General features: G+C 42.3%; 1 protein-coding gene across 1 annotated transcript in view; it reads left to right on the plus strand.

The window, feature by feature from the left end:
* Window positions 1–597: 597 nt before the first annotated feature.
* LOC118426837 (glutamate receptor ionotropic, delta-2-like) overlaps window positions 598–19,805 on the plus strand; it is a 30,593-nt gene continuing 11,385 nt past the window's right edge. Inside the window, exons 1-8 of the mRNA XM_035836387.1 lie at window positions 598–816; window positions 2,368–2,526; window positions 9,212–9,469; window positions 11,288–11,493; window positions 14,615–14,668; window positions 17,699–17,866; window positions 18,272–18,369; window positions 18,966–19,029. Coding sequence (XP_035692280.1) covers window positions 639–816; window positions 2,368–2,526; window positions 9,212–9,469; window positions 11,288–11,493; window positions 14,615–14,668; window positions 17,699–17,866; window positions 18,272–18,369; window positions 18,966–19,029 — 1,185 coding nt within the window. The 5' untranslated portion in view covers window positions 598–638. The remainder of the gene's footprint in view (window positions 817–2,367; window positions 2,527–9,211; window positions 9,470–11,287; window positions 11,494–14,614; window positions 14,669–17,698; window positions 17,867–18,271; window positions 18,370–18,965; window positions 19,030–19,805) is intronic.

Genomic DNA, 19,805 nt, shown 5'->3' on the forward strand with positions numbered 1-19,805 from the left:
CCTCTTTCAGGCCTCAATCTCTTTAAAAGTAATTCACTGGCATAAACCATCTTAAACTGCCATTTGTATTATTGTATGTACTGTCTGCCTCTATGTTGGAGCAGGCCCAGCACACGCAAGTAGATATTGCTGAAAGGTAACGCTGGTATTCGGTACTAATTCAATTCGCACCCACCATTTTTGTTCGGCACATCCAAGGAAATGTCAAATGAAGTTCTATTCTAGCTCTGACTACAACATTCAAAGTTTCCGACAGAGGGCACGCTTGCCGCATCATGAAGTCTCCTCAACTTACTTTTAACTAAGTTAGTTTTTAATGGGATATAGCGTGATTTCGCCATGTAAGCCAATACAGCACCAAATGGTAGAAATCGTTACCGGCGCATATGTCTACCTCTTTTGATAAATATTTCATTTCATCTGGTATCACTGCATTAGAAGGCAGCTCTTTTGTAATATCGGTCTGACTAATAAATAGCGGGCAGGTGGACGTTTTGGTGGTGAAAATCTTTTCTCACTCAGGCTTGTGAGTGGAGATGGAGGGGCCGGACCTTGCAGGGCCGCCGGTGGCGCTTCCCATCACGCCAGCCAATCGATACGTGCTGTGCTGCCAAGCGTGAGTTAATATTCGCGGTACCATGTTCCCCTTCGCCGGCCCAACCGACGCAGGGATAGGTCTGTTCAACGCGTGCTCATGCAGCTCAGGCGGGTTGCGGCAAAGTGTGCTGCCGAGGATGGTCGTGCTGAGCCTCGGAGTGGCCGTCCTTCTGTGCTGTTCTACAGCCATCTCAGACCACATGGTGGACGTGCCGTTAGGTGAGTAACTCGATCAGGTGTTTCTGTCTACAGCCTGACACCATACGCGCTGTGCGCGCTAGTTTCACGAATGGGTTGGCATATTATACCCCTACAGCAGACCTGCAAGGCAATGTAAATCCTAAACACTCAATGAGGCAAGCAGAAAAGCTGACCCGTGTTTTCGATCAGGATTCTCATTGTAAGCAAGATATTCCCTCTTGTCGATACTATTCTCCTGCAGCTACATTAATCTATTAGCTGATTGTGCTTGCGAACAAAATGTTATTCTGCTTGCCGACAGACTGTCGTATTCCGTGCCTGTGAGCAATCGTGCACATGATCCGCTACTTTGCTTGTTCATTTATTCCACGTTGCCTCTACCTTTTCATCGCCTTGCTCGTCTTTTGTCTGAAGACGTTTCCAGTTTGTAGATTGGCGAACAGCGTACAGTAACTGAGAGGATACATATCATATCGGCAACGATATTATACTTGTACATATGCATGGGGACAATCGAGTCTTTACTGTACTGTAACAAAAGTTGTAGAACGTGTGCCGTGAAAACATGTCCGGGGTATTGAATGCCATCTTATGATTGAGACCCCAGCTGGCTATGCAGTTTGGACAATTTCCATTTAGAACTCCCCTTGCGCCAGCCGATCTTCGGGTTTAGGCTACACACCCTCGTAATCAAGCGTTGAGAATAGGGTCTATGGTTTAGCAGGATTGTCTTGTGAAACATATCTAATGTAGCTTGTGACAGAGTATAACAAACACAGGGCAGAAACCATTCTTGTCACTCAATTTGTTCACATTGTAGAAACAACACAGTCGTTGGCAAGGTGCAAGACACTAGACATTTAAGAAAGCTTTCAATGATATAATTCTTCTTACTAAATGGGTATAAACGTTGACCAAGTATTTCTAAGAAACGGACTCTTCAGAGATCACCGGGGTTGGTTTGTGTCATTGTTTTCGGGTCGACAGTTTTCCGGAATATACCTTGTTTTCTGCGCAGCTTTTCTCCACCCAAGTCCTATTACTAACACCATTCAAGCAGCATGTTGAGCGTTAGATGATGGATGTAACAGAGCTACTTATGTTAAGCCAGTGGCTTAGATGCATCTTGTGACCACAGCGTAAGCTTACATTGTGCCGATAAACAGCCACGGCAATGTTTTACAGCTGCCGTGCAGCGCACCCATCTCTGTCACTTGCCCGGTACGATAGCTCTTCTTGAATGAAAGGCCACAGACAGAGCCCCGGGCCTTGGCAATTCTTCACACTCGAGTCGCTACAAAATTAGATACCTTGATTCTAGGGTATACTTTGCTAATGATACCTTATCAATTCAAGAAAAATGACGTTGCTCTTCCTCTGGACGACCTCCAGCTCAGTCCTCACCTCTGCGCGACCTCCGGGTCTCCCAGATGGTGCTGATTTCTATTTTTCATGGCTTTCTTATTGCGTTCTTGGCAGACAGAGCACATATCGGGCTTCTGCCAGGTGGCATCGTGGTACGTTTTTATGAAACATTGGTTTAAGGTATATTGTATCCTCTATCTCCAGGCGCTATTTTCGAAGACGAAAAGACCCTTCAAGAGGAGGAGGCTTTTCGTTACGCCGTGGATCAGATCAACGCAGACCGGACTATCCTCCCGAAGGCTCGGCTAGTCCCCCGTCTGGTTCACTTGGACAAGGGGGATCCGCTTTTGGCAATCAGGAAAGGTATGTGTGCTGTAATAGGTAGTTCCCGTACAAGGATCGGATACTTTATCACATTTATCAGCAAATCGAAATATAAATGGCGCGAACTTACTCCCCGACGCCTTCCCTTTCATATATCAAATAGGAAAGGACATGGGAGCAACCATGGGCCTGGGCATTAGCTAGCTGGTACAGGGATGAACTTGATATTCGCACTGGGTGTCATTCCAGACTAGTGCTTCAGGTTTAGTGTGGTGTATTTGAAGAGGCAGGCGAAGAAAATGACCAAACAGGATCCATGGCCATTAACTTCTCGGGTAACCTCCGTGCTGGCTGCTGACGAGTCGTGTGATTTTTGATGAGTTGGGGCCGATCAATATCCGGAGGTCCGTGGGCCGAACGCCCGCCTCTCACCTCTAGAGGTGCGGAGTTAATCACGAAGATCACGGTCAGAATAAGGGGATTCAATACAGTCCAGTCAGGATAAGATCTGCTGTTATCTGGTTCAGCTAATACTTCAGCACCAAGGAGAGATACGCCCAGTCGTTTTACCGCAAATTGGCACCCCGGTGTGAACAGCACAGAGAGACGCTGGGCTATGATTAGCACGGCAGATGGGGGACCTCAAAGTGCATGTGACAAGTAAATAGAAGATAATTGTTCCCGTAAAGGTTGAGTTAGCACTGAGTTGACAATATTATTAATGAGTCATCTGATTCCATTATCTGTAATGGCCATATAGCTGTCAGTGATCGCAAATAGAAATCATGAAAGTAAGGAATTTCAATATCTGTTTAATTTTCACAGGAGGTTTTTCATTAGGTTCAGATTGTATGAACATGAGGGTTTGAGACAAATCGTAGCATGGTTACAGACAGAATGTACTGTGTAACGAGAAAAATAGAACCTGATTTTTTTACACGAACAACCCTTCATAGTCCCTCCATCGGCAAAGTCAAGTGCACTTAAAATGCAAATTGAAACTTTGTCTCTACACCGAGCCAGCTTGTAAAAGACAGAAATGCAAACAGTCTTTTGAACTTCTAGATGGCGCCGATAATGCCTTTAACCCCAAAGGCCATGTTCAGGGGTTATTTTAGATGATAGTTATCGACTAATCAAAGTGACAGCTCTTATCAAATCATATCAGGGGCTGTGACGTCCTCCATGAATAGCAACGATTGCCTGGACTGAGCGAGTTTACGTCCGCGGAAATAGATATGGCAAATCGAGCGGTACGTCTGAGATAAAACCGGGGCATGGATAGGGCTGATAACGTATTGCTATTTTGATAAGCGGTGTCATATTCAATTAAGACGACGACCGATTTAAACACCTGTGACACTTTGCGATCCAACTGTGTGAGGGAAAACTCCGAGTGGACGTTGGTACGAATAAATCACTCCTGTACCTCCTCTTATCATTCTTCTAGTCTTTTAAATGGAAATTAGTCCCTTTGGAGATTGGGTGTTTTACGTCATAACTAGCAATCGTTGTCTGATCGGTATCTTTGTAAAAACTGGGTGTGCAGACCCGGGGTCGATGTGAACCCGACTACCTCAGCTTCATCTGCATGCCAGGCGGCGCCTCCGGTGTATTTATATTCTCGGTGCCAATTCGTTTTTATTATGCTCTGACAGGTGATATTAGTATCTTGATAACGGAGCAAAAGTGGAAATATCCCGTTGTCCTTTCTAGAATTACAATTTACATGGGCGGTGTGGAGCTTAATGCTACTGTGATAACTTTATAACATGACGCAGCCAGGCCCTATGAAGTGTCGGATGTGATTTAAAACTCATGGACTTCGCTTCTAGATGAATTTCTATGGTAGATTCAACTTTAAAAGTAAACTTTCCCATAAATCTAATGCAATAGAAGCACTAATACCCAATAATAGTAGGTTATGGTGTCGTGTTGACTGTGGATTTTATCTCGTCTATAACTGCAGGGTAAGTGGGAAGACCACATGTGAGAGCCGTTTTATCCGCCTCTCGCAAATCCTATCACCAGAAATTACGCACCATTTCACAAAGATAAACAACGCAACAAGCTGTGTCAACGAAATGTTATCTGTCAACCATGTGTTCCTGAACTTAAGTATTTCAAATATCCATATAAGAATGTAGTTAAAAAGAACCCATCATTATTATGATAGGCGGGACAATAAAATGCTTGTATTTCGCACCATAACCAAATGTCGTCAATTGTGATGACGTTTACTTTATCGAATATTATGGCCAGAGTGAAGTTTACAGTCGGTGGAAAAGTACACGTGGGGTCATGATGTTGGCATTCTTAGAAGTGACATTTTCTCCATCATCAGCATTGCTTACTTGAATGATTTTACTTAATTTGACTGAATCTATTTTGTCTTGTGGATTCCGTCGTCAAAACGTAGCTGTATCTCCGCGTAAACATTATGGCACACGTTTGTAGACGTCTGTTCCCTTGCCTCGGTATACCAGGACAAAAGATACAAAAAACTGTAGCCCTGCTGCAGTGCCAAGGTCACACACCTGGGGCCCAAAGTGGAATTTACCTTCGTCTTTTCAATATCTACCCACATATAAACGCCGTTACAATCCATCCAGAGGTTTAAAAGTTATACCGAACACAAACAGACGGACAGACAGACACACCGAAACAATATCTCAATTTTTCATGAAGGTTACAACATCCCTGTCGTCTACGAAGAAAGGCAGTGTTGGCTTTGCGCAACTAGCCCCTCTGGTCAGGAGACCGTGCTAGGTGTTGTGACCTGTTTCTGCCACATGCGTTTGATGTACATGACATTTGCTCCATATGGAAACATCACAAACTTCAAGCTGCCTCCTTTATGGACCACGCTCCAAGAGAACTCTGGCTTTGCGGAGAGCACGTTTTTATAGCTGGAATTTTTAAAATGTTCTCTTAGATGCACACTAAATCCATCCCTCATATAAAATACTGTCTATAAAAGTAGTGCCCAAAGGTCTACACGAGCTACCCAGGCTAGCGTCACCTACGTAAGGAAAATACCTTTGGACAGACGTTACTGTATACGAGTAAGCTGTGATATGTGTTAGATTCGTACCGTTTGCTTTAACTGTCTGCTACTTTACTTTAGGGTGCAATATAACTTTCACACATTAACCAACGGTTCGTTTAATGTCTATTTATAGTTAAAACAATCAACGTTTATAGTTAAAGCAATATTTGCCCATGAATGGTTCTTTATATCATCAATGTTTATCATCAAACCAATCATGTCCAAAAAACTCAAGTGGTATCTGACATCAACAAATGGCGCTCAGTAGTGGGAGACAAAAACAAACGCCACACAATAGACATTCATGTCCAGATCCTATGTGGAACAGTTTGAAATATGACATGCGATTGGCAGCTACGAAAACTTTTTGACAGGAGGCTTTTGGCTACATGTCAACTTGAATAGATATAACATTTTATGTAATGTGTATGCGGTTTGTCGTTTTGTGTTCAGGAAGGTACGAGAGTATATGTTAGATATTGGACTAAGTAAAGTATCAAAGTGACCTACCCGTGTTAACATAACGCTCATGTTGTTAATGTTAACATGATTTTGGTGATACCAGCCTGTAAGCCTGTAATCGAATCAGAACTGACAAGTGAGTTAACAATTAGTTTTTGTTACAAGACTTGTGGTTCCCAGCGCGCCTCCCGTTCATCAGGATTAAAATATGTCACATTTGTGGAAATCAGCACGACCGGGACTGGTGCCAAAAGTTATCAATTAAGAGTGGATTAGGCGTACCGAACGCCTGGTGCAGATAATGGCTGCAACGGCTTGATATAAAACTAACATATGATAAACACACAATTACCATTAAGCTGCTGTTTACCTGGAATAATTAATGACGCAAAAATATAATTGCTTTCTTGATACAGGCACTGAGAGATTAATCTGTTTTTAACATAAGTGCCGCATTTTACTTTCTAATTAGGAATTTCGGATGATGCTCATCTTGCCTGTGAAGTATGAGTCATAACTTAAAGTTAAACAAAGCTATTTATATAATCTGTAACCAAGGACGATTATCAATGCATGATGTCTCGGGTAATATATATTACTTAGACATGTCACCATGAAATATTCTGATTATGCAGATGGCTTTCAGATGTACATCTTGAACTAACTTACACATCTCGCAATGTGGACAATTCAAGCATCTACTACCTACTAGTAGAAGAATAATGGCACCTTTACAATAATCAGGCAAATTAGAGATCTATTTGCAGAATTGGGAAATACTAATCTTCCACCTGCCAAAAATTGCATAAGTTATATGTATTTGAGTCCCATATTTGGTCACATGCTAGGAGGCCACCCACCAACATACCAAATGTCAAAGAAGTACAACAAAAGTCCGGAAACACAAACACACAAAACTATATCTCTATTGTTCATGGACGAGATAAAAGCATAGTAATGATCCACACATACCCACACATATCACTGGCCCAGTGAGAGGTACTCAGCTATGAAATAATGATTTAGAGTTGCTAATCAAAGTTGCTGCTGGGCACTGAACTTCAGGATTGATTTTGACACAGAAAACCATAGAAAAATTAAGAATTTCATTTTGATCATAATGAAAATCTCTATTGGATTATTTGCTAGTGCTATAGCAAATCCCTTATCTGTATACAATATAAAACGTTATCCTATACACGACACTATCTCTGTGAATCCCTGGTTTGTACAGAACTCTATGCCGGTTTGATGACCTTGTGTTCTGAGCTGAGCACCTCTCAATGAGGCAGTGATGTCCGGCCATGTGTGGCGGATTATTCCTGTGCTAGATTGCACCTTGGTCGTTACAGTTTAAGGACCAATTATTTTATGTGTCAATTTTGTAAACTCAATTACCTTACCTTGTAGTTTGCTTCCATCCATAGTTTGTATATGTACGAAACACACCGCGATGCTCAGGTGCGCATTAAAGTCGGTCTTCATGAAAGACTGTAATCTTGTTTTCATGTAGAGGAGGCAACCTCATGAAACTGTGTTTACTTATGCGAGGGGTAATGCCGTGCCTATCACTCAGTAAAAGTTGGAGTGCATCGTGCAGATCCAATTTCGCGAACAAGATTACAGAACGTAATTCACGAGAAAGCCTCCACAGTGCAGTTTAAAAGGCTCCAGTGGTGCCCACGGTGTGCTTTATTACAATCCGTTAGTGTGGCCGCGATATGCATTTCGCGCAGATATCATCTCTTGTGTTCCAGTGCCCTAAAGCTTATTCCCGCACCACAATTACATAATGTCATATGGAGTCAGTTTTATCTAGATGGCTGATCTCCAGAGGCTTTACTGATGTGGTGACATGCTACCGAGGCCTATCAGCGACCTGGTGCTTAATATCGACCGACCCAGCGAGGATTTCACATTTTCTCTAATAACGTTGCAATAGCCAGTGAGCTAAATGCGTCACTATTGTATTGATTCGTTATTAGTTGTGATAGAATCGTGAGAGGCTGCGATGAAGAGGAAGGGTCCCTAAATGGGACCGTTGATGGAACGAGTATATATAAGATATGTGGCGATAGCTTACGTACAACATGGCAGTTGATCGGGTGTTATTGAATCGCCTTGAAATGGGGCAATGGACCGTCAAGGCCAACGGCTTCTTATATCTTGGAATACATGTTCCATACCGTTCCTCTAAAGCTGCGACGGCTGAATTAGATTCCACTCTTTCACGAGACCTTGAACACAGAGGAAGAGTAAAGAATGTTTAGTTCCTTGGCTTTACGCGGGCTCATTTTGACGTTGGCCTGTTGTGTAGGAAAAATGGAGCACTGAACCGTCATGTTTCCTTATACACCATGGCCAAACATAGCAAGGCCACAGTCTGAACTGTGCGCACAGAATTCCGTTAATAGTTTCATCAGATCGATACATGACTGCATTACAAAGCTATTCACGACCAGGACCCTGTCTGCTGTAAGAGGTAGAGCCAGTCAGTTTTGCCTTGAGGAAGTGTCAAACGGTCACCAAAACATCGACTGTCATAACTCTTTTGTTGGGACTAAACAACTTCATATTCTCTGCTTTGCGATACACATTTATCCTTTCGTTGGGAGTACTACGTCATTCCAGGAGCGCACACCTTGTTGAAGATCTTGCGACGACACTCCCCAAACTGTGATTCCCTGGGAGATGTATTGCTGTAAAAAAAAAAAACCTTCAACAAGACCCAGGACACTGATGCAGTAACTTGAAATATCTCCACATAACCGGAAATAGTGAAAGTCCTTCCGTGGTCAGAAGAAGACAGCATGCGGGATCTGATTTGCAGCAGCATATAACGTACATGAGGCAGCCAATACAAGAAGCAAGACTCAATGATGTATGGTGGTATCCGATCGCGTTAACTTCCTGTGTACAGTTTATTCGACTGGCATGTTTACATATCAGTGACTTTGATATGCGACCATTGCGAATCAGTTACTATTGACATGTGCTTGTTTCGCTTTGTTCAGTTCATTCTACTGACGCTGAAGAATAGTAACGGATGCCTCTAGAAACGTCCGAAAGTAACCTCCGTACGCGTATCTTATCCAGTTGTTATTGAGATTGATTTGTTTTTATAGGCTGTTATGTAGGTTTGTGGAGAAATGATTTACCGTGAAGACACAGGTCGCTTCTTCCTTTAGTAACCGTCAATATGTCTTCGTCCAGGTTGCAATTTGATGGCAGATGGGATTGCCGCCATAGTGAGTTCTACCTCCTGCCCCACCAACATCGCCCTGCAGTCGGTGTGCAACGCCATGCACGTGCCGCTCGTCTTCGTAGCACGTGACAACTGCCAGGTCACAGCGGGCAGGAAATACACACTGAGCATGCGCCCGGAAGCCTCAGGAATCGACAGGGCTTTAGCTGACGTCATCATTCAACAAAGGTGGAGGAGCATGGTCGTGTTCTATGACGACTATTATGGTATGTATTACCACAGTTATGTATCTTCGTACAGATATCAAAGATATATTTTGTAGTAAGCTAGATTCTGGAACAACGCTTAAATTTTTTCTTATAGGAACTATGAATGCTGATTTCTTTCTCAACGTCATTGTGATAACTTTTCTGTTTACCAATTTTTCAAACTTCCTCGCAATCATTCCAGATTGCTCCCATAAGACGACAAAAATGTTTGTCCCAAAGGGAATTACATGCTTGAACAACTATTCAAGAGTTCTGGTAGACACTCACAGGCCGAGCTATCGATATCGATTGAGATGAGTGCATCAATAAGCCAAGAAATGACATTTGGGAAATTACTTTTGAAGTCTGCAAGGAATTCCTTATAAAATAACAATTACCTTGAAAATTGTCCTGAAAGGTCACGGCAGTACTAGCGACGTTATGCTGCGTGAAACTCAGGTAATAGGAACCGAAGTTGTAGGTTCAAAATATACATGATAAATGCCATACAACAACTTCGAAATGGCATGATCTCCGTTAACTTGTGATACTCACCTTAACATGAGTAAGAAATATGCAGTAGAACTTCAGGATTGACCCGCTGTGTTGGAAGGAGTAGCCACGAAATTCATTGTGAACAAGTCAATATTTCTACCACTTCAAACTTCCTAATGTACACTTTATGAGATACTTTATCATCTCTACTTTATTTCTGGTCCCACTTACTGTTGATATGGTATCACTGATATTGATTTACATAGTGTCTATTTTACGTTTCTCCAATATCAAATCTATTTTTATTGTTGGTCTTTGTTTCATTTGGAAATGGTAACAGTCGCATATGAACAGCAATACTCCGGGTAGTAAATACCCTGCAAAGTAATAAAGGCTTGACCATCATGTATCACGATTAGAGGCATCCGAACGATCAATATATCTCCGAGCTAATATACTTGCCTCCGGAGATGCTACTGTAGCGGAAAACATGAAAAAATCCCCGTGTTCCTCTTCAGGCGAGCCATGAAATTAACAATTAAACATTTCAAACTTTACTCCCCGTGGCATTGATACTATCGACCAATGCAAGACTGACGTTATGAACATGACATAGCCGTAAATCTGAGCACGTTCGGGGTCTCACTGCGCCTACAAATCATACTTACTAAATGTTATGTCTTCATCTGTTGTAGAATATATCAAATATGTACTACGGCAAATTGGATGCGTCAAGTCATAAAAAAGCAAGTTGAAATTGTCTTTATTGTGTAAAACAAATCATCGACAGCAAACAGCATCGAGAAATTGACAATCCAATTTGCAACTTTGTTGAAAAATCTTATGTATGGAACTGGAATGCTTTGTTGACATGTTTGACAAGCTCATTAGACTCGACTCAACGTCATGCAGGCTCTGCCGCAAACAAGTATGTGCAAACAAGTATGTGCAACCCTTGGTGAAAACGAAAGGAGTATCATTCTAATGTATCTTTCATTAGACCTCAGCGAGAGACCTTTACAAGATCCAAAGGCTACCGTGCGCCCAATGCGCTGCCCCAACTCGAACCAACTTCGACATTAAAAAATGAAGAAAAAAAACAGACACCAACGATACGTCAGCTTTAACCCTGTTGTTCTTTTTGTAAACCACGGGTGTATACGAATATGTGTTGATAGATTTGCTAAAACATAAAGTGTTCCGTATATGTTATGTTATATTTTGTCTGATACTTCCTACTCCTAAGGCTAAGCCCTCATGACCTCAAGGAACAGTGGGTTGCATGCCGATTCGCAACTTTCATGACTGAAGAATTTTAAACAAACTCTGCACTTCCTACAGCGTTCAGTAGAATCCAGAATGTCCTGGCGCTGACCCGAGGAAACTTCCTGGAAGTGATCGTGCTGAAGCTGCCGTCCCTCTCCAACGGGAGCCAGGTCATCGTGGGTCTGCCGAGCGGACAGAAGGAGATCTCCGACTACGGGGAGAAGCTGAAGAGGGTGGTGGTCCTGTGCACGGTTGAGAACACTATCCGGCTGGTCAAGCAGGTATTTACAGCCCCTCTCACACATAGCCAACCATGGCCTCCAAACCATCTCCAGTCTCAATCTGGAAGATAAGCCCCTGCCACACATAGCCGACCATGGCTTCCGGATATTCTCTAGACCGTGGTTGGAACTTGGAAGATAATCCTGCGTTGTGCAAAGCCGCCCATGACTTCCCAACCTTCTCCAGACCATGGTTGTAAGCTAAACTTCTGTCATAGATAGCCGACCATGGCCTCCCGATATTCTCTAGACCATGGTTGGAAGATAATCCTCTGTTGCGCAAAGCCGCCCATGACTTCCCAACCATTTCCAGACCATGGTTGGAAGCTAAACTTCTGTCATAGATACCCGACCATGGCCTCTGAACAGTCCCTAGACCATGGTAGGAAGATAAGACTCTATTACAGATGGCTGACCATGGACTCCCAACCTTCTCCAGTCCATGGTTTGGAGTTAGTCGTAAACAAGGTCTTTGGCTGGGAGTTAGTCGGGAGGGTTGGCTACTAGTCTTCGATGGTCTTCTGGGCCAGTCGACCATGGCTTGGAACAAACACATATTATTGAAAATCATATTATTCTAACTACAAAAGGTGGGGCTTTACACATTTTTTTTTACTTTCCTAAACTTGTATATTCCTTGTATACCTAAGTACACGATAGATGCTCATGGAAAACAACATACAACATGGATGTTCAAAAGGGCACTTTTTCAGCCAAGCCTTGGCATATGGTGTGCCCTTTGATGCCACTTGAGTAAGGATACTTTATACGTATTTTGGAAAGTTGGCTTAAGACGGTTTTAAAATTGATGACATTCAACATAACCCAAACATCGGATGTATTTTGCGCTGAAAATCTGCCCCTTCACTAATTGGACGGGATTTGAGTGACGTCTATCCAACATTAATGATTATATATCTCCCGGAATGTAGAATCGACTAACCCGGTAAAAAGCAAATATTTGGATCAACTTTAACATCTGACTTTTGTGCAACATGTAGGACATGAGTGGGGTGGACGTGGACGAGCAGCCAACAATGCTATTAACAGGAATTTTGCCATAGACCAATCCAAAATCTTATAAAAAAAGTTCAAATATCGTCGCCGAGACCTCGCTGAATTTAGGCGCAGCTTCCAGGGACCCGCGGACGTCGGCTGATCTGCTAAAAATCGCCCGACGCTCGCGTAATCTCTAGGACGTCGGTCTTTCTTCGACCGAAAATGCACATTTATAGCTCGCCGACACGTCATCGGCCGAGCTATATTCTTGATTTGTAAAGGGGGCTTTAGAAAATCTGTTTCGCGCTGCCTTGTGCATATGTCCAACTTGTGTTGACAGACCGAAAAGGCAAAGCCCGTTGTTACACATCAATATGGCTTTAAAAATGAACCGCGTATATCATACACCGTCTACTGTGTCAGAGCTGTATTGTTTTCGGATATTACTCCAAATACGGACGGTTCGCTGTAAAATCAGTATCTGGCAAGCAGCAGTCAGCAGATCGATCGACAAGCTCGAAAGCGATTCCTTTATGGGATAAAATGTCTAATATTAAGTCCCGGTAAACCCGCCGTATCGGCCCGAGTCACGGAAATTTATCCCCCACATCAGATGGCCTTGGGCTATGGGGTAACGCAGACGACGTGACTGTAAAATTCACAGCCAGTAATTAAGGCGACCGGAACACAAGGCGAAGCTGAATGACGATTAGTAACGATTTTCGTAATTCCGTGGCCATACCGAGTTATCACTGGCTGCACGGTACCGACATGATTGATGAGGGACCGTTAGTAGGAACAATACACGGGAATGATTAAAGATTCGGAGCAACGCCATTTGATAAATGACCGCAAAATTGCTGTTGTAAAAATAATCAGAGCAATTTCATCCCAATGTCATCCGGATTCAGTTCAGTGTCGTCTCCAAAAAGTTGACTTTGAAAATGTGTGTAAAGTTCAACTTGAATTCCAGTGAACAAAGAGTGACGACTGTGTTACTCCATGCATATGGTTGGGATTTCTTTATACTCTTTAGCTTCTGAAGTTGATCAATCAAAGAATACAGAAAAAAGAAAGGAATATTTCTGGGTGGACGTGGGTCTGGTAGAGTTGTGTGTGTGTGTGTGTGTAGGGGGGGGGGGGGGGGGTACGGTATATTCTTTGACGAAATGTAGCAACAGGTCCTGAAATAAAAACCAAGTATGGATGCGGAAGATAAAATCATAAAATTTCAATATGCAGACATCACGGAGGCGCTAAATTATCTGAAGATCACAGTACAGTATCCTGTTGTCCTAATTTCTTCACCGTGTCTGTATTACTCAAGATTTTCAGTGCGACACACGAAAGGTTCCCAGCCTGCTATCCATCTAACTCCGGGGCGTTCCTCTGATCGCTTCCTTGATGATATTCTGCGTGGATGCGATTAGACGCGCCGATGTGTTTAGAATAGGATTGAATCTGGGTTAAGAGTTGCATGTTCGTGTTTAGAAAGTTTGAATTGATAAAAAAGGAAATAGTTTATATAAATATCTATTCAAAACTTTTATAATCATAACTTCATCAGGTATTCAGGGTGCAAGGTTGCACCGGCGCGAAGGCAGGTTCTGTTCTTCTTCTATTGTGTCGTTTTTCGTGTAGAAGCTATTTGTTTTGTTTTTCATTTCAGCATAGTAATCCAGCACTAGCAAGCCGTGTAAGACAGTGCTTCATCAACAGTCGCGGCAGGACTCCGCTTGATACACCTAAAACTGCCCCGCCCGCCCGAAATAAATGTAGACCGCAAAATTGAACAGAGTAACTTTGACCGTTATACTGTAAATTCCTTTTTAAAGTTCGCAGCACTAAGATTTTGTGGCACAATGAAAACCGGGAGGGTGGTATATTTTATTTCGCGTCTGAAACATGTATTGATGTACGAATGAGTGATGAGTTCGTACTTAAAACACAGCGAACATTTCAAACTTCACAGTAGTATTTCGTAAATTGATAATTCTACCTTGTTTGCAAGCACAAATATGCAGGGACAGCCTACATTGAAATCATTCACAGCATCTGCATTTTTGTTCAAGGAAGAATGATGAGCATTGATCACCAAAACATTTATTTCTTTTTGTTCTAGGCGAATCAGATGAACCTGTTCACACCGGAACATCACTGGGTGATAGCAAATCAGGTAAGCTGAACATTTGTGAAATTTGATGTGGAGAGCCATTAAAACAAATGTTCTTACACACGGAATAATCTGCCAAATGCCATGTTTCAGAATACCGTTGACACTGTAAATGTCACTTTGGCATTTCACTCGATTACTTCCGCCGCACCTTACGTAGATATTACAGTCAACGTTATATCACACAAACTCAACTTCATTTCATGAAAGAATAGTAACTATGCTCTTATTGTCGCACGGTTTTACACAGTATACCAACCTTAAACTATCAACTTGGACCCTTACGATCAAATTACCACGTCAATTTTGAATATCAATACATCTAACGATATTTTATGGCGAACAAGCCTACATGTTATATGGCTCCCATTACCAGTCTCCTTTCCTGAGCTGCTCTTTTCACGTTTGATATTAAGTTGTTGTGACCTGAACGACCCCACATACCCAGCCTTTTGTCTAGAGGAGACGCTCTGATTTAAAAATCCAGGTCATTTATAGGATTATGCGTTGCCTCAATCTTTCCCAACATACCTACACGTACAACACCGCCTGTCACCCTGATTATGGACATGTTTAGCAGTAGGAGGCCTATCGCAAATAGCTACTTGGTAGCTTCTCGTAAATCTCTTTCACTGTGTACCATAGGGGGCCTGGGTGATAACATTGGAATTATTGGCATTTTGTGTGAGTAAGTACTTGGGCTTTTGAAGTCGGAGATGTGACTGTAAAATGAAAGGGAAAGAATCAGTAGGCTTCTTCATACGTCTCACGGAAGAATAGGGAAAGAATCATCGGAAAATTACAGGGAAGTTCGGATCATGGAGTCTGTGAGTGGCGCGAGTACAATATGATTTTCATGTCTTCCCGCCGTGCCAGGAATCAGGCTCCCGCCGCGGAGGTGGGAATTATCGATCCGCTGCTCAGCTTTACAAACAGTCACCAACTGCGAGCCGTACAGGCGGTAGGCAGGCCCAACGCAGTAGTTGAGGTGCCACACCATCTTTTAACTAGATGCTGAGCGACCGCACAGCCACAGCGATACAATGTGATATTAACAGGACACAATTCAGCCTCTGGCTGAAGGATTCTTATCTTAAACAATTCGATGATGATGATGATGATGGAACATGATGCAATATTAAGTGTGATTCAAGAGACAACAAAGATTTAAAAGACAAAAAAGCAAACAAAACGTCAAAAAGTCCTTCATGATCTATGAAATTCAATTCGTAATCTGTCAAATCTTTGGTCAATCAGCGGTCATAGCCTCCAGTGAAAAAGGGGGTGTCGGACAGGTCTGTATGTTGTCGAGTTCATTCAGTATTCACAAAGAGTGCCCGGGTGAAAAGGAGTGAGAATCCGAGGCAGTTTATATTTTCAATGGAGGAGAGGCACGGACAAGATTGCATCTTTTCAATTCATGTTGAAGTCTCTTCTCTGAAATACAAACACGTGAACATTCAAGCTGCATTTAATTTGCTTCCCCTTTTGATGGCAGTGCATAGTCAAACAGCCCGGTAGATCATAAACGCTAGCTTTTGTTCTATCACACGTACAAGTGACAGATATACGAATAAACCACAGGCTGCAATGCATCTGCCCCCTCCCCCTGTTGCTGTCCAGTCAATTGCGACGTATTCAGCACTCACGGCTAGCCCCCTTCGCAGACTTTTGAAGCGGCCGTGTTTATTTTTTTGGGATCACGGGCTAAGGTTTTCCATGCCGGAAGAGAGAGATTGCCTGTAGAGCAAGTTTGGCGTGGCAAAACCCTTTCTCTCGGCATAGAAAACCTTAGCTCATGTTGAAAATAAATTGCGAATCTTGATAGTTCCGTCAAACAGTAAAGGCTGCCGCTCCAGAACTGTTCGAAGAAGGCTGTGTCACAGTCGTGATACCTTTAGAACGTGTCTCGGTTCGTCGGGTTGTGATGTAGTGCCTTCCTGACGGGGAAAGTTGCTTTAGCATGATGCCATCAACTGGTGCCGTACTTCATACTAGTATTTATTTCTGTGGTGTTGACATTAACGGCGCTCGATATAACAATAACCATCGGGAGATGTAGGGGAGGTTGATGCAGCAGGCGGCTGGGTAATGCTGGTAACATACATCACAACAGACAATGCTAAAGGTTTATCACTCTCTCTGGTTTAAGATATCGGAAGCAGGAAATGTCAGGCAATAAAGAAAGAAGGATGGTTCATAAACAGCACGACTCTGAATCATAGTTCCTTAAGCAGTTAGATGCAGCGGATGACGCCGGCGATACGTTATGCCGCAACAGTCTGGTTCTTTCTCTCTGATTATATGTTTTTGTTAGGCATTAGGTTTTGTTTGTAATAACGTGTGGGTGGATGTGATGCTAATACGGATTATATTTCAACAAAACATTTGAAGGGCCATGAAATGCAAACTGGCTGAGGGGATATAGAAATTCCTCAGCTCAAATTTGTATTGTTGTGTACATGTGAATCGATATCAATTAAATACCACTTTGATATAGATCGCTAGATTTTCTTTCCTTTCATCTATTTACAAATAGTAGATTTTATTTTCAAAACATACAATACAACAGCGTACAGTAGAAAAAGAATAATATCCATAATGGGTGATTCGAGCTCTTCACCAATCAATCTTAACATCAAAATACTTTATTATATTAAGTTCAAATTTGAGAAACTGAATCGTAATAATAAGAAATGATCACAACAGGGAATTGTAAAACCATAATTTGATGGAGTGCAAAATTATAATTCCCTTGACTTCCTTCACCTAAATGAAGTACTAATTCTTCTTTATTCATTAAAATCAACCTTACAGAGATTAATTCTTAGCAGAAGCATCTCTGAATGCCGTTGATCTTTACAATGTGACTCAGAGTAAATACTTACAACGACTAGACAACATGTACAGTACGCATGACATACACAGTACATAGACAAATAAAACACTTAGGCACCAGTCGCATATGCAAGTATGCAACTGAAACATCCCTTCTCCCCAACCCCTCAATGGTGTTTTTGTGAAATCCCACAGGAAGTTAGCGACAAGCAGCTTCAGGCAATCAACGCCTCCCGCGGAGTCCTGACTGTGGTTCGTAAACTGATCTCATTTAGCGAATACACCGACAAGTTTATGGCATATTGGAGATCGCTTCCAGCGAACGTCACTAACGGGGCAACCACAAGTCCTTACGACGTCAAGGTGGGCGGATTCCTACTTAAGTAGGGAAATGTGTAAGGACGCAAGAAAGGAACATCTTAGACGAGATTGATCTTAGACTCCTCAAGTCAAATCGTCATTACTATTCCAGCAATTTGTGAGAATGGTCGTTCCGCACACCTGTACAGGCCTGAGGGAGTTGATATTGCCGTAACTGATATTGCATTGTGCTCTGAGTTAATGAGCAACTGGTATATCTCGCACGATGAGGCCATGTTTAACAAGTTAACATTAAGACTGGAAAAATTGTATCAAACACTTTTACACAAAGTAGCAACTGATCTCTACTTGATCAGTTTATTCATTATTGAAATGTAATAAATATAAATACAATTCGATGAATACTTTTCATTCAAACTTAAATAATTTGCGAACCGCCGTCCACAGATGACAGCTGCGTACATGTACGACGCTGTGTTACACATATCTCGGGCTGTCTACGCTCTCTTCCTGGACAGACAATGGATCGGCCCCAACAAGCTCAGGTAGGCTGCAAACTTAGCAAGTAGGCTCTGAATTTCACTTCGTCATGGAAAGCTCTAGGCATGGTGTATCAATGTTGCATGATAAGTTATTTACATTTTGTGTTTGAGTTCAACAGATTTCAAGAGACTTGATTGCCTTATTATCAGAAAAGATAATGACACATTTGGCCCCAACTGATTCTATCAAGATATTAGATTCTCGTTTGTCAGCCTGCACTGTTTGGAAAATAGAATTTCAAGATATACTTTTTTAGTCTGAAGTCACTATACTTTTGTTTTTATTTGGCAATATTGTGTCACCTATGTCTTTATGCTTCTCACTTTTTTCCTGGGTAATGACGTAGGCGATACTACTGATGCTTTAATTGAACGAGAAATACACCGCCAAATGCCAATCTCATGCACATTAACAATAAGTTCGGAGATTTATCATCTCTCAGCGACTCCGAGCGAATCTTCCCGGGAACAATCTGCATTAAAAAGGATTTACAGGGAGCGCGGTACGCAGGGTGGGGACGGAACGGATTGGATTGGCAAAATCTATGAGGTCTCGAAGAGAGCATCTCTCAATTAGTATTTTTATCGATGCTGCGCAGATGCTCGATCGATGTGTCGGTGCCGTGGCCTGGAGGTCCCCCACTGATGGAGACTCTGAGGAAGGTAGGGATCCGTCTCTGTCATGTGTACACACAAGGAGGATTAATTACACAACGTGTCAGAGCCTGGCCGGGGAATATGGCTCAGCTCACTAATAATGGATGATACTGTTAATATCTTCATGTGATGCCGTCCCCCCTGGGGTTGCCGCCAGGAACACCTTCAAACATCAAACATCAGTCAACTCGAACGGAATTAAAGTTCAAAGAAATTACCGATATCTATCACTTTTCTTCTGTTCGGAGAACATTCCTTTCACCCGAGGATGTGGGAAATGAAAACTAATTTGATGAAGATAATCTCTAAGTGAAGCAAATGACTAATTGCGACCAAAGTTATAACGTTACTTGCAAATTTGCTTCGTACGTAAAGCAAAGGCTGTGGGTTAACACTGCTGCAAGAACGTCGATGAAGGTTAGACATCCAAGTAAGAAGATACGACAGATAGCAATTACACAAGCAACTGGATATATGATTTTGGAAACGGTCAGACGTTTCAGATAACAGCCGTTATCTTTGGCCAGTGACACTTTCGTCAGTGAGACTTTCATCAGTGACACTCCTTTACATATCAATTCATATTTACGATATAAAACCTGCTCTCCAACAAGATCTCTTCAGTGTCACCGACGATAGATAACTGACGTTTCCAAAATAATATCCAGTTCCTTGAGCAATTGCTATTTGGCATTGCTGCAAGTACGTTTTTGATGCATATTTCCTGTTTCTTTTCCAAAAAATGGGCAAAATCAAATTACATTTTTAGTGTATTATTGTCC

Source organism: Branchiostoma floridae, chromosome 1, assembly GCF_000003815.2.
Source record: "Branchiostoma floridae strain S238N-H82 chromosome 1, Bfl_VNyyK, whole genome shotgun sequence".
Classification (NCBI taxonomy): domain Eukaryota; kingdom Metazoa; phylum Chordata; class Leptocardii; order Amphioxiformes; family Branchiostomatidae; genus Branchiostoma; species Branchiostoma floridae.